This window comes from Odocoileus virginianus, chromosome 14 (assembly GCF_023699985.2).
Source record: "Odocoileus virginianus isolate 20LAN1187 ecotype Illinois chromosome 14, Ovbor_1.2, whole genome shotgun sequence".
Lineage (NCBI taxonomy): Eukaryota > Metazoa > Chordata > Mammalia > Artiodactyla > Cervidae > Odocoileus > Odocoileus virginianus.
The window spans coordinates 67,197,411-67,220,177 of record NC_069687.1 but is presented as its reverse complement, the minus strand read 5'-3'; the positions used below and the strand labels follow the sequence as shown (position 1 = coordinate 67,220,177).

Genomic DNA, 22,767 nt, shown 5'->3' with positions numbered 1-22,767 from the left:
TGTTTGCAAGTAAATGCACCCAACCCCATTGTTAATCATTTCCAATGAGGCTCCGGCCCCTGGAGAGGCACAAAGCTCTAATTTAAAAACACCAAGTGACCCAAAGGCAACTTTGGTCTTGTGACTCCTGCAAGTCACACTCCCATTTATTATGAGCTGAGCTGCTGAGATCTCTATAAACTGGCAAGTAATGGGGCTGCAATTTACTGGGACAATGCTACAGAAATTGGCCTAGGCTGCAGGTTCTGGCTTCTGGTTTGGCCCCCAAAGAAGGACTCTTGCATGTCCAGTCACCCTTTTTAGGGTTGCCAGGGGAGTGGGACCAATGCATCCTCCTGGGAAGCACTTTTCTCTCTTGTTCTCCCTTATACCTCTCGGAGGTGGGGAGGGCAGGGAGGAATGATGGGGGACGGGTGCTGGCAAGCAACTCTGAACTGGACATGACTCATCTTCAAGTGCCCGGTGCTCCCCTTTCCACCTGACTCTCAGGTGGTGGTCAAGCAGCCTGGGGAACTCCAGGGTGCATGTGAGAACATCATGAGAGCAACAGGAGGGCGTAACCATTCCCTGTCAGTTCTCGGTTGCTGAACCTGGATCTGAATAACTAGGTGATGCTCGAGGCTTGTACAATAGATGACATGAACTGCCCTTGTCCTAAATGTTGGATGGGGTGGGTGAATTCTCTTCTGAGCAAACTAGGCAACTCCCAGCTGACCTGGGGGCTGTCTAGAATCAGAAAACATAGGTTCAAATCCTTATTGTGATAATCAATGTCTCTGTAACTTAGACAACTGACATTCTTTCTGTGCCTCGGTTTTCTCATCTCTAAAATGGAGGAGTTCTTAATATCTACTTCCCTGATGGCTCAGTGATAAAGAATCTGCCTGCAACACAGGAGACATAGATTTGATCCCTGGGTTGGGAAGATCCCCTGAAGGAGGAAATGGCAACCCACTCCAGTATTCTTGCCTGGAGAACCTCATGGACAGAGGAGCCTGGCAGGTTACATTCCACAGCATCACAAAAGAGTTGGACACAACTTAGCGACTAAACAATTTGTAGTAGATACTTTTTTGGGGTATGGGTTGATCAACATCAAACACCTCTTTTCTGTTAACAGTTCCTCCCTCTTCCATGGGGACTCACCCCTCTCCACTTCTGAGTCCAAGTGGTTTGGCCTTGTGGGCAGAGCTATGAGCCAGGTCTGCCCAATTGGAGTCACGGTGATTGCTCTGAGGTTGAGCATGTTGACCTAAGCAAGTCAATGAGAGACATTTCTGGGGTTTTCCTTGGAATTATGAGGACAGAGGCAGTTTCACTCTGTGAGGCAGAGAAAGGCGCATTTCTGACAGTACCCCTGGGGTACTGGCGTCCAGCCCTAGAACCTAATACCTACTAGTGCATTTTTCAGTTCCCTGCATTGATACAGTCTCTATTTTTGCCTAAGGTGGTTTGAACTGATTGTCTTTGCCTTCTTTCGGGAAGGCATCTCATATACTGCATCCTAAGCTAGGATGCACAGATGGCTCAGTGATGCAGGACGCGGTGCTGGGCCGGCACGCGGCAAGCCCTCCATTGTGTCAGCCAGGATTACTGCAAACACTCCCCAACTCCTCCCTTCCCTGTCCCAGGACACCCTGAGGCCATTCCTCTCAAGGCGCTACTCACCCAGGGTGCAAGCCTGAAGCCATGCAGCCTATTGTTCCCAAGGAGCCCCGTGTGGGGTTCCAGCAGACACAGGGACTTCTGGCAGAGCCGGCCTGTGTCCATTACTTCTCTGCCCACATCTTTCATGCCACCCCACTCTTTAGTTCTCATCCCAGTCCTCTCTGGGTAGGAAAAAAACCTATTTTTAAAGAGGCCATGTACCCTCCCCTGCCCCCAGTCTTCAAGAAAAGTCTGAATTGAGAGGCAATAAAAATCGATGATAACCAGGACTTCCCTGGTGGTCCAGTGGCTAAGATGCTGTGCTCCCAATGTAGGGGCCCAGGCTCGATCCCCAGTCAGGGAACTAGATCCCACATGCTGCGACTAAAGATTCCACACACCACAACTAAGACGCCGTGTGGCCAAATAAATAAAAAGATGGTAACCTACAATGGAGCAGGAAGGAAGGCAGTAGACAGAGCACTAGGCTAGAAGCCAAGAGACACGGGTTCCAGCCTTGGTCCTGCTCCCACCATGTAACTAGTCAGCAGTCTCTACCCCACTCACATCCCCAAAAGCCACATTCCAGCCGCTCACGGAGCTTCCTGTATACACTCCTCACACACACGCCCTTCCTGACTTCCAGGCTTGTCCAGAGAATTTATATTTCTCCTGCCTAGAATGTTCTTTACTCCACCCCTATTTAGGTAACTCTCTCTGACATTTCAGACTAAGCCTTCAGAACAGAACTTAACAGCAGTAACTCAGACAGCAAACAGTCTTGGGTTCAAACCCCAACTTGACTCTCTCCTGGTTGTGTCACTTTGGAAAAGCTACTCAATCTTGCCAAGCCTGTGTTTCCTCATCTAAAAATGGGGATAATAGTGGTATATTCTTCCTAGAGTTGATGGGAAGAGCGAATATGACAATGTAACAAAAGCGTCTAGCCCAGTGTGCTGTGCATAGTCAGGTTTAATAAATGTCAGCATTGAGAACTATTTTTAAATCCGAAAGGCTTGCTGATGAACAGCATTGGCTTACGTGCCTCTCTCGTATTCCTACGGGTCTTTTACGGGCATCACCCAGTACTGCGGCTGCTGTCTCCCCTTTAGACCATGTGCCCTCTGAAAGCAGAAACTGTGCTACCTTTACTATTTCCACCCCCTTCCTCCCAGTGTTCATCATAGCACTACCTCACAGTGGGCATGCAGGAAAGAATGAATAGATGAATGAACGTGAGCAAGGCATTCAACCTTTCTGAATCTGTCTCCTTGTCTTATAAATGAATGGTCTGGACAGGATAATTTCTGAGAGTCACTCCTGATTTCTAAAGCTCATAATTAAACTTATTTTTTTTTGTGGCACCAAAAAGGGTCAAACCAGGACCATGGTTTGAAGGTCACAAGGAGTCACCTTTTGGCTCACCAGGACTGTCTGATGTTCAATATCTGGTCACCAGGTGGGGACTTCCCTGGTGGTCCAGTGGTTAAGACTGCATACTTCTACTGCAGGGGGCAAAGGGAACTAAGATCCCACATGTCACAAGGTCAAAAACCAGGAATATGGTTGTCTGGGAAGGAGTGAGCTCTTGGTGTCTGAGGGTAACCAAGCAGAGGGCAAATGGAGCCCTTCACAGAGATGTTGCAGGGAGGGCCCGTGCGCCAGCCGAACGGTGAAGAACAGCCCTGGGTGCAGAAGCAGCAAACATAGGGACTCACTTCATGGACTAGGAGCTAAAAATACAGAGGATGATGAATGACAATAGCCCGCTTGCTCCCTCACAAGCCCACACTGACACAGGCCTCCCGGCGCTAACTGATTCCAGGCGGCCCTCCTGTGACTGGGGGATGACAGCTGGGACCACACGTGCTCAACGCATGTGGCTCGGGGTGGGGCAAAGATCAGGGAACAGGCGGATCCCCCAAGGTCTAGAATGTCTGGGGGGAAGTTCTCTTCCAGCTATTTTTAGATTATGAATCAGGTAGGAAAAGCATATTTTCACACAGTATTTTGTACTTCAAAGCTCCTTGACCAATGTACTCTCTGAAATATATTCATACCCACCTACCGACACACGCACACACTCCGTCTCTCTCCTCCCACCTCGCTCTCTCTCTCTCTCTCTCTCTCCCCCTCTCTCACAAACGTCAGGTCTTTCTTCCTGCTTTCCAGAACACTTTTTGGCCTTTGTCCACAGCTAGACCTTGCTGCTCATCCTCCTTCTTCATCCCAAACTGCCAGTATCCCTGGGTCTCGGATCATTTCTGTAATTTTATCAAATTAATGAAATCCTTTAGATATGAGAAAGGAATATACAAATGTCCACATGCAGCTACTGATACTACAATTACTTATTTTAAAAAACCCTATCTGGGACTTCCCTGGTGGCGCAGTAGATACGAATCCGTCTGCCAATGCAGGGGACACAGATTTGATTCCTGGTCTGGGAAGATTCCACATGCCTCGGAGCAACTAAGCCTGTGCACCACAACTTCTGAGCCCGCACTCTAGAGTCTGTGAGACGCAGCTACGGAGCCTGTGTGCCTTAGAGCCCGCGGCTGCAACCACTGAAGTCTGCACGCCTACAGCAAGGAGAAGCCACCACACTGCAACAAAGAGTGGCCCCCGCTCGCCACAACAGAGAAGGTGTCCAGCTCTGAAGACCCAGTGCCCCAAAAAATCCTTAAAAAAAAAAAGCCTATTTTTGTTTCCCACCCCTCTAAATTATAAATGTTACTACTTTCATTCATCTTTAACTCTGTCTTCATTTATTACAGAAATGACTTGATGTTACCAAGTTAGCCTTCAATGGTTCTTTTGATTTGCCCACGCTCTGTTATAGGACTCTGTTATAGTCCTTTGGTATTACCAGTTATAATTGTAGCATATACACAAATTAGGTTTATTTTTTCACATAATGCTGTGCAGTAAACAGGCTCCCACTCTGCTCTCTAGTTTTCCTCTTTTAATAATTGTACTTCATCGACCGGTTGCACCAGGCTTTCCTTAAATATTCCCACTATGGCCCTTTTGAGTAATATTTAAAATTTAGGTTAAAAATAACAGTGCAACCAAGATCTTAATGCAGAGAACCTTTCTCTTTTTTTGGATTATTCTTTCGTAAAAAATTCCTAGGTGTGCAATTACTGCAAGAAAGGATACAAATATTGTAAAAGAAATGTAGCCCACAAACATTTTAATTTTTCCTGCCTTGGTCCTTATGCAGAGAATGGTTGCTCCCCACTGAGGTAGACAGTTTGGATGAGGGCCTCTAAGATCCCCTTTTCTGTATGAGAGCCCATCATTCTAAAATGATGCTGCAAAAAGTCTACCCGTTCTGAAGTCAAGAGGCAAACATATGTGTTGGACATGTCTGTGGACTCCTAGTGAACTAATGACTGCTCTGGTCCTGGAATGACACCAATGAGGTGCTGAGGAAATAGGAAATCCTGGGCAGGGGGTGGTGTGCACCCCACCACCCTGGTCAACAGACAGATGGATAGGCAAACCTCTTTCCCCCTTGCACACGTTGAGCTGCCCCAACCATAATGACTCTAATTATGAACACATGTACACAGACCCTTGAGATGGTGGGTCCCACCCCTGGCAGCCCATCTATGCCCAGAACTAGAAGACTGGTGGGGGGGGACAATAAGCTAGGATTGTGGGGTGGGGGGGGATCAGGTCCAGTCGTAGCCCCAGCCAGCAAGACAAGCCCCACTGTATTCAAGTCGAAACAGGGAAACGGTTTTGCTGATGTTTGTATTCTCCAGCTCCCCTGAGAAGCTGGATAATAAATAAGTGACAATAACAGATTGTACACTGTCAGCGCGGGTACTTTTTTGCCCCTAGAGAACTGATCTTTAATAACAGCACAGATGACATGTGGTGGGACTTGTCGCTGACACTGGTGTTTTGTGGGCCTCAATAAATCACATCAGCTTGGAGGCTCATGAATGGAACTACTTGTTGGATGCTGTCTGCTGACCATCACTGGGTCCTGGAAGGATCCCGGGGCTATGAGTCAGAAGGCTTGATTCTGCAACCTCTTGACTGCTAAATTTTGGTCGATGATGTTACCAATCTGGGCCTCAGTTTTCCTATCTTTAAAATGGGTATAATTCTCTCACCCTCACAACATTGTTTGCAAAAGATTCTATGAGGCAATGATCACAAAAAGCCCTGTAAAATATGGCTATGACTATTATAGTCATAATGGGCCAAAAGGGTAAGAAGTTAATAGGTTTGGGAGCAGAGTCTCTAGCATCTCTCTTCTCACAGGAATATCATTCAAAGGATCCTCCCTTGCCAAGAAAACAGGTGCAATATGGCAAAGCACAAAAATCAGGTGGCAAAGGGCCCAGGGTGAGGGGTGGCAGTGAGGTGCCACTCTGGCTGATGCAAGTGTGGATGTGATAACAGTCATAACAAATGCATATAAAGTGTTTCTCACAGACAGAGCTGTGCTGAGTGCTTTACACACAGTATCTCATTTAATCCTCAAAAGACCCTGTGAGGCAATTACCCTCATTATCTGATTTCATGGATGAGAAGACACACATCTGGGGAGGGGCAGAGCCATGCCTGGAAAGCAGGGGACCCTACGGCCATCTTGCCTGCGCTTAGCGGTCACCTGCCTCAGCTGGCTGTCCCCACCCGTGCGGAGCCCGGCCAGGCCACGGAGCTAAGTGGGGGCAGGGGGCAGTGTGGAGGCTGCTGACTGCAAAACTCTGTTCAAAGGGCCGAGACTGCTCAGCCCTGCAGGAACGCAGAGGGGACCCTGGGAGGGCCAGGTCTCTCCATATTCCAAGAGCGTATATAGAAGTCAGGATTGATATGAGAAAACCTCCTGATATTTCAATGTTAACAACTTAATAAAACTTTGAAGAACTCTGTGAGTGGACTCCATTCCGAACAGACAGCTGTGTGTGCACGGGCCCTGGCCGCTGGCTCCCAGCTTGGGCTCTCTGAGGCAGGAGCTCAGTTCCCTTGCAGAGGTTCGCATTGTGAACATGGCCCTTCTGAAGCCAAGGGGACCGACTGTGAAATAATGACCGTCAGAAGAGAGGCCAAGTGCTGCCTACTAGGCTCTGCTGGGATATGGAGTACAATCACTTATAATTACAGATCCTAATCCTCGCAAGGGATGTGCTCTGGATCCCGTTTTGCACATAAAGTAGGACCTCAAGAGGGGTTAGTGATATGCACCAGGTTGCTCAAGAGGAAGCGGGCTGGAACCAGGAATGACTGACTCCTAAGCATGAGCTCTCTCTGCCTCATGGAGCAAATCACAAGTGTTGGGTGGGGAGGGACGTGGGCTTTGAGCAAAGGCAAGCAGGGAGTAGGAGTGGCCGGTCCTGTCCGCCGTTACCAACGAAGTATAAGTCAAAGGCAGCTCACTGGGATACTCACAGCACTCGGAGGGACCGCAGCCCGTTGAAGGAGTGGACGGGGATGCACCGCAGACGGTTGTAGCTCAGGATCCTGCGGAAAAGGACACACAGGCTCTGTGGGCCCCTCCTTGTCTCAGCTATTGATGCATGTATGAGTCCACACTGTGCACCAGCCAAAGCAAATGGTTTCTTTACCTTCTCCAATTTAATAAACTGGCAGAAAGCACTCTAAGGATAAAGGGAAGAGAAACATCCCCTGCCACTCCAGGAAGCTCACGGTTTCATCTCCTCATTTCCTCATAGGCTCCTTAGCAGGCTGGCTCTCCGACCAACTTTGCTGTCACCTCCCTCTATTGTCAAATGGTGAGTGCTCACAGTGCACAGAGCTAATGGGCAATAAATGGTCTGAATGTGAAGTCGCTCAGTCATGTCTGACTCTTTGCGACCCCGTGGACGGTAGCCTACTAGGTTCCTCTGTCCATGGGATTTTCCAGGCAAGAATACTGGAGTGGGTTGCTATTTCCTTCTCCAGGAGATCTTCCCAACCGAGGGATTGAACCCAGGTCTCCCGCATCGTAGGCAGACGCTTTACCGTCTGAGCCACAAGGGAAGTCCAAATGGGTCTGAGCAAAATATAATTGAGTAGGGAAAATTCACAAATCATAGAAAGTATTCCAGACATGAACTTCTTCAGAAGCAATTAGGTGCCAACCCCTTTCTACCTGCCCAGACAGTGGTGTTACAACCTATTCTGATTCCCTTCTGAGATGAAGGTCTGCCCTGTTGCGGGTCAGCCACAGTCCTGAGGATCACCGGAGCAGAGCACGTAAGCCTGAGGGACAGGGGACGGATACACTTTGTGCCAAACCCATGTTAAACACAGCAGCTCTCTGTACTCACAGGGTGGAGAGGTGAGACATGTTGCTGAAGGTGTAGTTGGTCAGCATGCCAATGCTGTTGTTGCTCAGGTCACTAGGTAAAGAAAACAGAGGGTCACATTGTACTGTTAGCTTCATGTGAAGGGGGTCTTCCCAACTTCCACACATGCACATGTGCCTCCCAAGCATCCATGCATTCATTCAGTCACCCACCCACCTATCTTCCCATCTCATCCCATGTTTATCCACCCATCCATTCATCTACCTGTCCATCTGTCTATCCACTTATCTTCCAATCCATCCATGTATCCAGCCATCCATTCCTCCATCTTCCTATATGTCCATCAGTCCATCTGTCCATCAGCTCATCCATCCATGTGTCCATCTGCCCATTCATCCACCCATCTGCCCATCTGTCTGCCCACCCATCTGCTCATTCACCAAGCTGTCCATCAGTCCAACCTTCTGTCTGCCTATCCATCCATCTACCCAACCCATCCACCCACCCAACCCATCCATCCACCCATTCATGCATCCTCCCATCTGTCCATCATCCCGTCCATCCATCAGCCCATTCGTCTGTCCATCTACCTGTCCACTTCTCTGCCCATCTGCCCATTCATCCATATATCCACCCATCCATCTATTCACCTATCCACTCATTAGTACAAATGTTCATTTTCAATTGAAGATTTATTCAATCAGTCATTCAAGCAACTGCCATTTATTCATTCATCCATTTATACAGCTGTCTACTCATCAAATTTATTCTACCAGCAAAACATAATACACAAGATAACAATTTCTTCTTGTTCTAGAGCTTTTTATTCCCCTTGATCAGTTCTTGCTTTCACAGTCCCTCCACCTTCCCTCTCTCCCAGCATTCATTTTTTCCCATCTGATCACATTCTTTCTTAGAGGGAATGAGGTTGGTGGGAGTGTGATCCTCTGCCAACTGCAAGCTCCAGGTTCTCACCAGGGATACATATCCAGAGCAATGGCTTTTAGCATCAGCTGTACATTAGCATCACCTGGGGAGCTTTATGTCTCCGAGCCTGAGTTTCATGGCCAGATATTCTGATTTAATTAGTCCAGGGTGGGCTTGAGTATCAGTATTTAAAACAAAACCTCAAGTGCTGTGATGATTCCTATAATCAGCTGAGGTCCAGGGCCACGGCCCCAGGACTCCCTGCTCCCTTAGCACATGGGGCTCTTTCAACTACCCCTTGCCCAAGGATCCCGCTTGCCCTCTTGGCAAGGCAGTGAGGCTGTTGAGAGACAAAGCTCATGGACCAGCCAGCTTCCTGGGCCCCACCCACGCCTAGCAGCCCTGCTCCTCATTCAGGGGTTTTCCTGGGTTTTGGCAGACTTGGAGACAGTGGCAGCTCCCACCTGAAGCAATCTCAATTTGAACTATCTCCCTGAGTCGGGAAGATGTCCTGGAGAAGGAAATGGCAACCCACACCAGTTTTCTTGCCCGGAAAATCCCATGGACAGAGGAGCATGAAGGGCTACAGTTCATGAAGTCACAAAAGAGATAGACGTGATTTAGCGACTATACAACAAAAAACTTAGAACATTTACTGAGTAACTAAAGAAGTAGGAAGAAGAAATGCCAAATTGATGCTTTGGGCCATCCTGAGTGCAGCCACTGCTTGGAAGAAACTGAAGACTAAGGGATCTCAGGAATTTAATTGGGAGCCTGGAAGGTCAGAGGCTCCAAATGCAAGGAGGGAGGTGACGCAGGTGGCTAACGAGGCTGGGCTCTGGGTACTTCTGTTGAGATCCTCACTGGGTGAGACCTGGCATATCTGGTTGGCCTGTTCTTCCTAGCTGCCTCTTGCGGCCCCACCTGGGGGGAGAAGTGCAGGAACGTCCCAACGGCTGCAGTGCTGTCCTCCCCTTCCTCTGCATCTGTTTCTTAAGCTCCCCTAGGAGAGAAAGCTAAACGTCCCGCTGACGCCCCACTGACGCTGGGCTCCTTACACGAGGGTCAGGTGTCGGAGGCTGGGCAGCTCCGCGGGCACGGCTGTCAAGTGGTTTCCTTCCAGGTACCTGAAAGACAGGCGCAGGGTCACGTTGGGCAGACAGACACTGCCTGGGATTTCTCAGGCTGCACTGGGTCTCTGTTTTGCTCTCTCATAGCTCTTTCCCCCCAACTTCAAAGCACAAACTACATTTGTCATCTAATATTTATTTGCATGATTGTTCCACTAAGGATGCTTTTCCACTGGGCTGCTAACCTCCATGATGGCAGGGCTCCTGTCTAAGTCTCTTCAAGAAAATTACAGATAACAAGGGAACATTTCATGCAAAGATAGGTTCAATAAAGGACACAAATGGTATAGATCTAATAGAAGCAGAAGATATTAAGAAGAGGTGGCAAGAATACACAGAAGAACTATACAAAAAAGATCTTCACGACCCAGATAATCACGATGGTGTGATCACCAACCTAGAGCCAGACATTCTGGAATTCGAAGTCAAGTGGGCCTTAGGAAGCATCACTATAAACAAAGCTAGTGGAGGTGATAGAATTCCAGTTGAACTATTTCAAATCCTAAAAGATGATGCTGTGAAAGTGCTGCATTCAATTGGCCAGCAAATTTGGAAAACTCAGCAGTGGCCACAGGACTGGAAAAGGTCAGTTTTCATTCCAATCCCAAAGAAAGGCAATGCCAAAGAATGTTCAAACTACCACACAATTGCACTCATTTCACAGACTAGTAAAGTAATACTCAAAATTCTCCAAGGCAGGCTTCAGCAATACATGAACCGTGAACTTCCAGATGTTCAAGCTGGTTTTAGAAAAGGCAGACGAACCAGAGATCAAATTGCCAACATCTGTTGGATCATCGAAAAAGCAAAAGAGTTCCAGAAAACCATCTATTTCTGCTTATTGACTATGCCAAAGCCTTTGACTGTGTGGATCACAACAAACTGTAGAAAATTCTGAAAGAGATGTGAATACCAGACCACCTTACCTGCCTCCTGAGAAATCTGTATGCAGGTCAGGAAGCAACAGTTAGAACTGGACTTGGAACGACAGACTGGTTCTAAATCGGGCAAAGAGTACATCAAGGCTGTATATTGTCACCCTGCTTATTTAACTTATATGCAGAGTACATCATGAGAAATACTGGGCTGGATGAAGCACAGTTGAATCAAGATTGCTGGGAGAAATATCAATAACTTCAGACATGCAGATGACACCACTCTTATGGCAGAAAGTGAAGAACTAAAGAGCCTCTTGATGAAAGTGAAAGAGGAGAGTAAAAAAGTTGACTTAAAGCTCAACATTCAGAAAACTAAGATCATGGCATCTGGTCCCATCACTTCATGGCAAATAGATGGGGCAACAGTGGAAACAGTGGCTGACTTTATTTTCTTGGGATCCCAGATCACTGCAGATGGTGACTGCCGCCAAGAAATTAAAAGACGCTTGCTCCTTCGAAGGAAAGTTATGACCAACCTAGACAGCATATTAAAAAGCCTTCAGAATGGGAGAAAATAATAGCAAATGAAGAAACAGACAAAGGATTAATCTCAAAAATATACAAGCAACTCCTGAAGCTCAATTCCAGAAAAATAAATGACCCAATCAAAAAATGGGCCTAAGATCTAAACAGACATTTCTCCAAAGAAGACATACAGATGGCTAACAAACACATGAAAAGGTGTTCAACATCACTCATTATTAGAGAAATGCAAATCAAAACCTCAATGAGGTACCATTACACACCAGTCAGGATGGCTGCTATCCAAAAGTCTACAAGCAATAAGTGCTGGAGAGGGTGTGGAGAAAAGGGAACCCTCTTACACTGTTGGTGGGAATGCAAACTAGTACAGCCACTATGGAAAACGGTGTGGAGATTCCTGAAAAAACTGGAAATAGAACTGCCATATGACCCAGTAATCCCACTTCTAGGCATACACACCGAGGAAACCAGATCTGAAAGAGACACGTGCACCCCAATGTCATTGCAGGACTGTTTATAATAGCCAGGACATGGAAGCAACCTAGATGCCCATCAGCAGATGAATGGATAAGGAAGCTGTGGTACATATACACCATGGAATATTACTCAGCCATTAAAAAGAATTCATTTGAATCAGTTCTAATGAGATGGATGAAACTGGAGCCCATCATACAGAGTGAAGTAAGCCAGAAAGATAAAGACCAATACAGTATACTAACGCAAGTATATGGAATTTAGAAAGATGGTAATGATAACCCTATGCGCAAGACAGAAAAAGAGACACAGATGTACAGAACAGACTTTTGGACTCTATGGGAGAAGGCGAGGGTGGGATGATCTGAGAGAATAGCATCGAAACATGTATATTATCAAGTGTGAAACAGACTGCCAGTCCAGGCTGGATGCATGAGACAAGTGCTCAGGGCTGGTGCAATGGGATGACCCAGAGGGTTGGGATGGGGACGGAGGTGGCAGGGGGGTTCAGGATGGGAAACACATGTAAATCCATGGCTGATTCATGTCAATGTGTGACAAAAACCACTACAATATTGTAAAGTAATTAGCCTCCAATTAATAAAAATAAATGGAAAAAAAAATAAAATAAAAAGCAGAGACATTACTTTGCCAACAAAGGTCTGTCTAGTCAATGCTATGGTTTTTCCAGTAGTCATGTGTGGATGTGAGAGCTGGACTATAAAGTAAGCTGAGTGCCGAAGAATTGATGGTTTTGAACTGTGGTGTTGGAGAAGACTCTTGAGAGTCCCTTGGACAGCAAGGAGATCCAACCAGTCCACCCTTAAGGAAATCAGTCCTGAATATTCATTGGAAGGACTGATGCTGAAGCTGAAATTCCAATACTTTGGCCACCTGATGTGAAGAGTTGACTCATTGGAAAAGACCCTGATGCTGGGAAAGATTGAGGAGAGGAGGAAAAGGGACGACAGAGGATGAGATGGTTGGATGGCATCACTGACTCAATGGACATGAGTTTGAGTAAACTCCGGGAGTTGGTGATGGACAGGGAGGCCTGGCGTGCTGCAGTCCATGGGGTTGCAAAGAGTCAGACACGACTGAGCGACTGACCTGAACTGAACTGGAGGCCCCAGGACAGTATACAGTGTAGCACACAGTAGGTTCAAGAAATTATTTGTTGAATAAAGTACCCACACGGTACCTGGCCCTCACAATACCCTTACGTGGCAGGGATTCAAAGATTCTGACAGAAGTTCAAAGAGGTTAAAACACTTGCCAAATGTCACAAAGTGAGCAAGTAGCCGAGTTAGGACTTGAACTCAGGTCTCTCTGACTCCAGTCTTTACCACAGTTCCCTATGGCCTCTACTAAGCTACTGGAGGGTGTGGAGAGCTGAGTCAGGATTCATATTCGGAACCCTAATTTCGTGTTGAGCATCTCTGATGTGCATCTGAAACCTGAGGAAACAGGCATGTACCTGAAACCCTGTGCATGGTCCCCAGCAGGATGACCATACAGGAAGGGCCAGGGTTCAGAATGAAGGCGCATCAATAGGAGACTCCTCCTGGACAGACAGACGCTGAGCCTAGACCTGCCTGGACTTTGGGGTTCTGGACTGCCCTGCTCAGCAGACGCATGAGTGTGGTTGAAGACAGAGAAGGCAGTCTTAGTTGATGATGAATCACAAAAGTAATTACTACCCTTGAGAGGGGACATGGGCCAATTCATTCATTCCCACCCTTGCTATAAACCCTTGTCCCTGAGATTCCTGCTGCTCTAAGGACAAAATAGCAAAACTTTTCAGGTGTTTTTTTAATGCCTGCTCTAATCTCCTGAGTGAGTTTCCCTTGATATAAAGCTTTTAGAGTGTTTTCTTCTCTCATTAATAGTCAACCTCCAGCTGCTGCTGTTCACTGATGCTCTGCCCGCCTTGGGCTCCATGAAGGCAAACACTGTGTCTGTCTTTTTCTAGACCAGGACTTCTCAACATGCAGTATACACGTAAATCACCTGGCATCTTCCTAAAAGGCAGATTCAGATCTAGTAAGTCTGCCATCAGGTTGGAGAGTCTGCCCTTCTGATAGGCTCCTGGGAGATGGTGGAGCTCCTGGTCTACAGACCACATCTTGAGTAATGAGGTGCTAGCACACTGCCAGGCTTCCAGTAGACCCACCACAAAATGACTCAATGGGACAAAATAGGTTAAAATAGGATACGGGTAAGTTTGTCAGTGCTTCCCAGATGGCTCAGTGGGTAAAGAATCCACCTGCAATGCTGGAGATGCAGGGGATGCAGGTTCAATCCCTGGGTCAGGAAGGTCCGCTGCAGGGAGGGCATGGCAACCAACTCCAGTATTCTTGCCTGGAGAATCCCATGGACAGAGGAGCCTGGTGGTCTATGGTCCATGGGGTCGCAAAGAGTTGGACAGGACTGAGCAAGCAGCAAGCACATGCCAGTTTGTCAATGACCAAACGGGGCTTAGCTTTAAGGACAAGTTGAAATGGGTAGTACCATAATTTAAGGCCAAGTGACTTTATCCCTCATGACTGGCCCCAAGGGATCCTCATGGCACAGAACACGTGGGAGGACCCACGTGGTCTCTGGCTGCCATGGCAGGTTGGGTTAATGCCCTTTGATGCTCAGTTTCTGCTGTCTATCTATTCTGTGCTGAGAGCTATGCTAGATGCTGGGTGAAATACTAACATGAACCAGACCCCATTTCTGCCTTCGGGGAGCTTGACCATCTGCTTAAAATTCAGCCCACATGCGCGCGCGCGCGCGCGCACACACACACACACACACACATGCACACATGCACATGCACACACACACATTTAGACTATGCCCTCAGGCAGAGGAGCTAAGACAAATGTATTCACTGATGTCGTCATTTATTCAGGCAGAAATATTTATTGGGAAACTGAAATGTGCCAGGTACTGTATATACTGGTGAATAAGGCTGAGGTGGTGCCTATTTTCTGGCATTTAAAAATTTAACGTGTGGGGGGGGGCATGGAAGAGGTGAAGGGGGAGAAGGAGAGACAGAAAGACACACACACAGAAAGTAAAGAAGATTACAAACTGCAATGTGTGCTTTGAGGAAAGGAACAAGATGCTATGATGGAGAATGCCACAGGCTTACTGCAGAAAGATGCAGCCAAGGACGAGATGCCCACAGGACTGTGAAGCCTCGGGCGGGCCCTGAAGCCGAAGGGAAGAAGGTGGGGGAGGCCAAGTCTGGTGGGTGGGGGAGGACAGTCTGCGGGTGGGGCAGATCACAAGGCAGCCAGTTCATCCACCTGTCAGAACGGCCGCTACCAAAAAGGCAAGGGACTTCCCTGGTGGTCTAGTGGTTAAGAACCCGTCTGCCAATGCAGGGGACATGGGTTCAACCTCTGGTGCAGGAAGATTCCACACACCACAGGGCAACGAGCTCGCGGGCCATGACTGATGATCTGAAGCACTGCGACGACTGAGAGCTCTTTGCCGATGCTCTGCGACAAGAGCAGCCACGGCAGTAAGTCTGTGCACCGCAGCTAGAGAACGGCCCTGCTTGCCGTAACCAGAGAAAACCTATATGCAGCAACAAAGACCGGAGCAGTCACAAATTAATTACTTAATTAAAAATTGTAAAAAAAAAAAAAGGCACGAAGCAACAAAGGTCAGAAAGGATGTGGAGAAAAGGGATCACTCGTGTGTGGTCAGTTGCTCAGTTGTATTCAGCTCTTTGCCATCCCATGGACTGGAGGATGCCAGGTTTCTCTGTTCATGGGGTTTTTCCACTCAAGAATACTAGAGTGAGTTGCCATTTCCTTCTCGAAGGGATCTTCCCGACTCAGGGACCAAACCTGAATCTCCTGCGTTATCAGGCAGGTACTTTACCATTGAGGCAAACTAAAAACAGAACTATCATACATCTAGCAGTTCCACTGCTGAGCAGTTATCTAAAGAAAACAAAAACACTGATTTGAAAAGATACGGGTACCCCAATGTGCAGAGCTGCCTTCTTTACCACAGCGAAGACATGGAAGCAAACTAAGTGTCCACTGCCTGGCGAGTGGATAAGGAAGATGGGGTACGTATATACAAGGGAATACTACTCAACCATGAAAAGAATGAAATTCTGCCATTTGCAGCAGCATGGATGGACCTAATAGATATTATGTAATTAAAAGAAGTCAGACAGGGGAAGCCAAAAACTGTACGATTTCACTTAAATGTGGAATTTAAAAACCAAAACAAACAAAATAGAAACAGACTTAGAGATGCAAAGAACTAGTGGCTGCCAGAGGGGAGGGAGGCCAGATGAAGTAAGTGAAGGGGACACAGATTTCTGACTATAAAAAAAAGTCACGGGAAGGAGATGCACAGCATAAAGAACACAGTCAATAATATTGTATATGAGGATGGATGGTAACTGGCCTTACTGGGGTGATCACTTCATAATGTATAAAAATACTGAATCACTATGGTATACACCTGAAACCAATACAGAATTGTATGTTAATTATCACTCAATTAAAAAATACAAACCTGGAACTTCCCTGATGGTTCAGTGACTAAGACTCCACATTCCCTTTGGGGAAGAATGGATACGTGTACATGTATGACTGAGTCCCTTTGCTGTTCACTTGAAACTATCACAACATTGTTAATCAGCTATACCCTAATGCAAAATAAAAATTTTATATAAAAAGAAACTCCAGACTCAGATCAAACAGAGGGCTCAGGTTTGATCCCTGGTCAGTGATTTAGATCCCACATGCCACAATGAAGATACTATGTGTTGCAATGAAGACCCAACGCAGCCAAGAAACAAAACTAAAACAAGCCTCCACCTCCCAAAAAAAGAAGCTCCCAAGATGGTTAAAGAGAGACTCTTGAGAGTCCCTTGGACAGCAAGGAGATCCAACCAGTCCACCCTTAAGGAAATCAGTCCTGAATATTCATTGGAAGGACTGACGCTGAAGCTGAAACTCCAATACTTTGGCCACCTGATGCGAAGAGCTGACTCATTTGAAAAGACCCTGATGCTGGGAAAGATTGAAGGTGGGAGAAGAAGGGGATGACAGAGGATGAGATGGTTGGATGGCATCACTGACTCGATGGACACGAGTTTGAGTAAACTCCGGGAGTTGGTGATGGACAGGGAAGCCTGGCGTGCTGCAGTCCATGGGGTTGCAAAGAGTAGGACACGACTGGGCGACTGAACTGACTGACTGAAGATGGTTAAAATTCAAAGTGCAAAGAGAGACCATGATTGCAGACAGGCGCAGGGGCTGGTGTTTGGGGAGACTTCCCAAATGCCTCTTCCCCAGCATCACCTGCAGGGCATTTACACTGTGTGGACACTGGCCCTGCCCTTCATCAGGTGATGGCAGCGGAGAGGCTGGCAGGTGAGATGAGGCTTCCAGCTTTCTCTGCGGGGCAGGGAGGCTGTGGGATGGTGGGATTCCAGGGTCTGCTCAGGCTGAAGGAGGGGTGACAGGCTGTACTGGGCTGCCGCTCGCTAACCTGCAGGAAGTGTTCTGTGGACAGTGTGGCACAGAGGGAAGCTGGGAAGTAGGAGCTGGGTGAGTGAGCAAGGCTGCTGGAGCCGCTGGGCCAGAGGTCGTCTCCGCTGGAGGGAGACTAACGAGCCCCCAGCGAGGGTGAGGCTGGGGGGAGTCTGGCCTCGGCTTGGCAGGGATTGCTCACCTTCTTCTTCAGCTCATTCTCTCACTCTCTTCAGTTGTTTTGCTACAATTACTTAGCAAGCTTGAGGCATTTAAGATGAAACCCAGACTAAGATACCCAAATACTCCAAGCCTCCTTGCTGGGATCTTTACAGTAGGCCCTGGGGCTGGCACATCAGAGAGTGGGCCTATGGCTTGGGTTTGCTGTGTGGCTCCGGGAAAATTACTTAACCTGTGTTATCTTGTCACAGGTAACACAGTGACAAGAAGACTAACAAAAGGAAAACAAATCTCACCAACATTTGCTGAGATGTACACCACAGCGCTTTGGGATAGAGACTCTGGTCTATTATCTCATTTATCCTCTGAAGCTGGGGGTGTGAGCGTGTGTTTTGCTGGGTACTTTGGTCCATTTTGTTGGTGAGAACACTGAGGCTCAGAGAGGTGAGTAGGAAGTGCAGAAACCAGGATCTGCTGGACTCTGGAGCCTGAGAAGTTGCGCTATGCTACTTGACTTCTCCATTCTGTCCTCTTATTGTCAGTTTTGGCCACCTCAGCCCAACAGGCTATGCTTGGCCAGATAACACTGATCAGCTCTGTCACCGGCACGGGTGACATCCATATGCTGCATGAAGCAGGGGGTTTTGCCAATTTTGTTTCCTGCTATATCCCAGAGCATAGTGTAGTGTGCAGCTCATGGTAGAGCCTCAAATGTTTGTTGAATGAATGAATTTAGAGAAAGGCTGTTGATAGGACGATAGTCAAGGAATGCCCTGAGTCCAGCCCAATTCTGTGGGTAGGGCAGGCTATGCTCCATAAATGCTCGCATCTGCCAACAGCTGAATAAATGCATAAACAACCACTGGGATTCAGGGGTGCCGACAGTATCCTCACCTGTCCGAGAGAGGTTCAGGACCCTGCAGGATGGGCAACATGACACAGATGATGCTGGGGCCCCTGGAGCCCACCACGCCTGGTCCAGCCTGGCTCTGGGCAGGACCGTGCTGATTGTTTCAGCCTCTCTCCCTGTTTAAAGTCTTCTGTCTCCCATAGCTGGCTGGAGAAGAGCTACCCAACTTTGCCCAAATCCTGCAAAGCCTTCTGTGTCTGTCCCAGGTCAGTCAGATTCTCCAGAGAACGTGACCAGTAGGGAACATGACCACATTATGTGCACACATACAAAGAGTGGAGGGAGAGGGGGATGAGAGGGGTTATTTTAAGGAAGGTCAGGCAAGCAGACTTAAAGCAGGATTTATTGCTATAATCTTGAGGCAGAATTCCCTCCTTTCCAGAAAACCTCAGTTTTTCTTTCTTAAGGCCTTCAGCTGATTTTGTGAGGCCCACCTCCACATTAGAAAAATAACCTCCTTTACTTACAAAGTACACTGATTATAGATGTTGATTGTATCTACAAACTGTCTTCATAGCACCATCTAGCTCGTGTTTGCCCAAACAACTAGGCACCACAGCCTGGCCAAATTAACACACGAAATTCCCCCCTGTAGCCCCTGCCTGCCTCTTTGGTTCACCTTACAGCAAACTCTCCCTTGGCCTCTGGTTCCACCTCCGCTGACCTTACCCCTGCTGGAACGCCCCCTGCTCTCTTTGGTGGGGGGGAGTCTTTGCACCTGCTGGTCCCTCTTCTTCCCCCACCGTCTGGTGAATTCACACTGATGCTAAGACTGGCTCAAGCATTGCCTCCCTGACACCACCCCCGCGCTCACTGGTGTTGTCCTTTGTGGGACTGTGATGACGGGGGCAGAACCGTCTCTTTCGCTCACTGCAGTATCCCGCATGCCGGCGGGCAGCAGTAGATGCCCAGGAAACGTCGTCTGTGTGAGGAAGACCCCAGAACTCCCAAGGCGTCACTGCGGTTGGCACTGTGGAGCTGAGTGGGAGCTGTGAGGGGCTGTTTTAAGTAAAAAATATCCCTGGCGGTCTGGCATTGAGGCTCAGAAGATGCAGAATCAAAAGGTTTCCCTTCAGAAATGCAGATGTGGTTGTGTGGGAAAGCAGTCTTTGTAGGAAGCCCTTCATGAACACTCTGAACTCCAAAGTTGCCTGTAGCCTGCAGCCCGGGCCCCAGAGGGACCCTTTAGAAGACTGCACTCTTGCCCTGCCAGCCTTAGAACTACCAGAGCATTTCCAGCGGGTCAACCTCTGCATTTATCTGCATTTAAATGCTCTGTTTCAGCCCCAGCACTAGCAAGAGCACACATCTGCCTCGCATGAAAATCCGCACGGAGCTCTGTCAAATGCATGGTTCCCCACTTCTATTCTGAGCTCTGTGCTGCTCATATGGGCCCCTCAGAGAACTCTTGGACCTACTGAATGGTGGAGGGTGAGGAGGGCGGCCACCTCCCAGGAACCCCAGGAGTCCACGGTGGGGAGGCCTTTGTGTGAGCATGGGCAACTCAGGAGTCAGGAAGCTGAGGCTCATAGCCTAGCTCCACTAGCTAACAGCTTTGTGACTTTGGACAATTTACTTACCCTCTCTGAGTTTGTGCTGCCTCATCTGTAAAATGGGGTTGATAATTATTTCACCTTGAAATGATTATGATGATTAGATGAGAGTCTTTGTGGAAAGCCTTGGAGCAGTGCCTGGTTCTAATACCTTTGAATTGTTCTAATACCTTTGAACATAGATAGAAGAAGATAGAAGTGTTAGTTGCTCAGTTGTGTCCAACTCTTTGCAACCCCATGGACTGTAGCCTGCCAGGCTCCTCTGTTCATAGAATTCTTCAGGCTAGAATATGGGAGTAGGTAGCCATTTCCTTCTCCAGAGGATCCTCCTGACCCAGGGGTTGAATCCAGGTCTACCGCATTGCAAGCAGATTCATTATCATCTGATTACATATGTATATACTTCACCTCTCTGAGCTTGTATTTCATCTGTTTACACATGCAGATACATTCATACATACACGTACATACACACATCTGCCTCCCCATCCGACAATACATTTGATTGCTTGAAAGACAGATAATGATCCCCTGGCTGCCTATTCTCCAGGGTCTTCTTCCAGAGTAATATTTCTAAAATGAGAATCATATCATGTCACTTTCCTGTTTAAAAATTCCTCCTTGGCTCTCGTGTTTCTCCTGGGATAAACAGGCAACCCTCCACACAGCCTACAAGCACGCACACGGCCCTGGACAGGTCTCCAGGACACACCGACCCTGAACCGTTCTGCCTGCTGCATCACTTGGTCTTCTCAAGTTTCTTAACTTTAAGATTTTTCCTCAATACAGTATACTAATGCATATATATGGAATTTAGAAAGATGGTAATGATAACCCTATGTTCAGGACAGAAAAAGAGACACAGATGTGTAGAACAGACTTTTGGACTCTATGGGAGAAGGCGAGAGTGGGATGATCTGAGAGAATAGCATTGAAACATGTATATTATCAAGTGTGAAACAGATCGCCAGCCCAGGTTGGATGCATGAGACAAGTGCTCAGGGCTGGTGCACTGGGAAGACCCAGAGGGAAGGGATGGAGAGGGAGGTGGGAGGGGGGATTGGGATGGGGAACACATGTAAATCCATGGCTGATTCATGTCAGTGTATGGCAAAAACCACCACAATATGTGGAGTAATTAGCCTCCAACTAATAAAAATAAAGGAAAAATAAATAAATAAATCATGAAAAAAAAAAGATCTTTCCTCCTTGGGGGTCTTCATAAAACACTTTCTTCCCACTCTTTCCTGTCCTTTGATTTTCTGGGAAACACTATTCCCCATACCTGAAATGCCTAATTTACTGGGGAGCTTTTGCATTGTTTCTCTCCCCACTGCTAAGTTTCTGACATCAGAGATCTTATCTGTCATGGAAGCTGCTGTGTTCCCAGCTTCCACGATGGGATCTGGCATGAGAAACTCCACGAACACGTGACTGAGCAAAGGGGGCTTGCTCAGGCCTCCCTCAGTCCCCCTTTCAGATGGCCATGCCTGCCTGCCAGCTGAGAAGCGTCTTCTCCGCAGTCATCTGCTGAGGTCTCCTCCTGGCCAGGGTCTGTGCCAGGACTCCTGAGAGCCACTGTGCCCACAGCCAGCCTGCCCTCCAAAGATGCTCCCTCCAGCTGGCTGTAGGCAATTTCTGCCCGTCTTGCTGGGCCAAATAAAGGCAAGGACGCAGTCAGAGCTGAGCAGCTGCTTTAGAAAGCGCTCGAAGGAACCTGCCCAGGACAGGGGGTCACAGAAAGCAGCAGCCTCTTCTTGGGCAGCAGCTGGCTTTGCTAGCTTAGGTCCAGCTGTCAGGAGGGACCCAGCTGGAATTGCTGACAGGTCCCTACTGCCTCACAGCAGGAGTGCTGTGCCTGCCTTGTCCCTGCTTGAATGCAGGTGGCAGGTCCCCAGGAGACTGTAGCTGTCTTCGGCAAATGCCCAATAAGCTGGGCCACTGGGCTGGGCACATAGGGACCTGTGCTTCTGCCAAACAGAGGGAGGAGTATAGTGGCTCAAGGATGGGCCTGTGGATCAGAGAGACCTGGACTTGTATGTTCTGCTGCTTCTTGGCAGCATCATTTTAAGAAATTATTCAGGGACTTCCCTAGTGGTCTAGTGGTTAAGATGCTGTGCTCCTAATGTAGGAGGCCTGGGTTCCATCCCTGGTTGGGGAACTAGATCCCACATGCTGCCACTAAGAGTCCACATGTGGCAACGAAGTTCCTGCATCCTGCAACTAAGATTCAGCACAGCTAAATTAGAAAAAAAGAAAAAGCAAGAAATTACTCAGCCTTCTGTGCCTCAGTTACCTCATCGGCAAAATGGAAATAAGTCTTACATGCTGCCTTGTAGGACTGTGGGGAGGATTAAATAAGATCACATCTGAAAAGACCTGGCACGGTGAAGCTCTATAAATGATAGCCCTGGTGAGTTTTACACAGTCTGGGCATTTTTCCTTGCTTTCCTAGTGGTTTCAGTGGGCAAAGCTTCCAGGATTCCTCCCTGGCCCAAAGCACATCTGTCCACGCCACTCATCCGTGCTCAGCACTTACTGCATCACTCGGCTCCTCCTTCTCCTTCTTGTTTTTTGGTTTTGGCCACAACACGCAGAACATGGAATCTTAGTTCCCTGATGGGATTGAAACTGCACCCCCTGCATTGGAAGGTGGATTCTTAGCCACTGGACCACCATGCCATGGACGTCCCTTTTCTCCTGGTTTTGCATGCATATCCATTACCTAATTAGGTTGGAGATGAGGAGAAAGTTTCAT

At 47.9% G+C, this 22,767-nt stretch overlaps 1 protein-coding gene across 1 annotated transcript in view; it reads right to left on the bottom strand.

Annotated features, from left to right (window-relative positions):
* SLIT3 (slit guidance ligand 3) overlaps positions 1-22,767 on the bottom strand; it is a 723,374-nt gene that overhangs the window by 63,243 nt on the left and 637,364 nt on the right. Inside the window, exons 21-23 of the mRNA XM_070476865.1 lie at positions 9,905-9,973; positions 7,941-8,012; positions 7,060-7,131 (exon numbers count right to left, since the gene is read on the bottom strand). Coding sequence (XP_070332966.1) covers positions 7,060-7,131; positions 7,941-8,012; positions 9,905-9,973 — 213 coding nt within the window. The remainder of the gene's footprint in view (positions 1-7,059; positions 7,132-7,940; positions 8,013-9,904; positions 9,974-22,767) is intronic.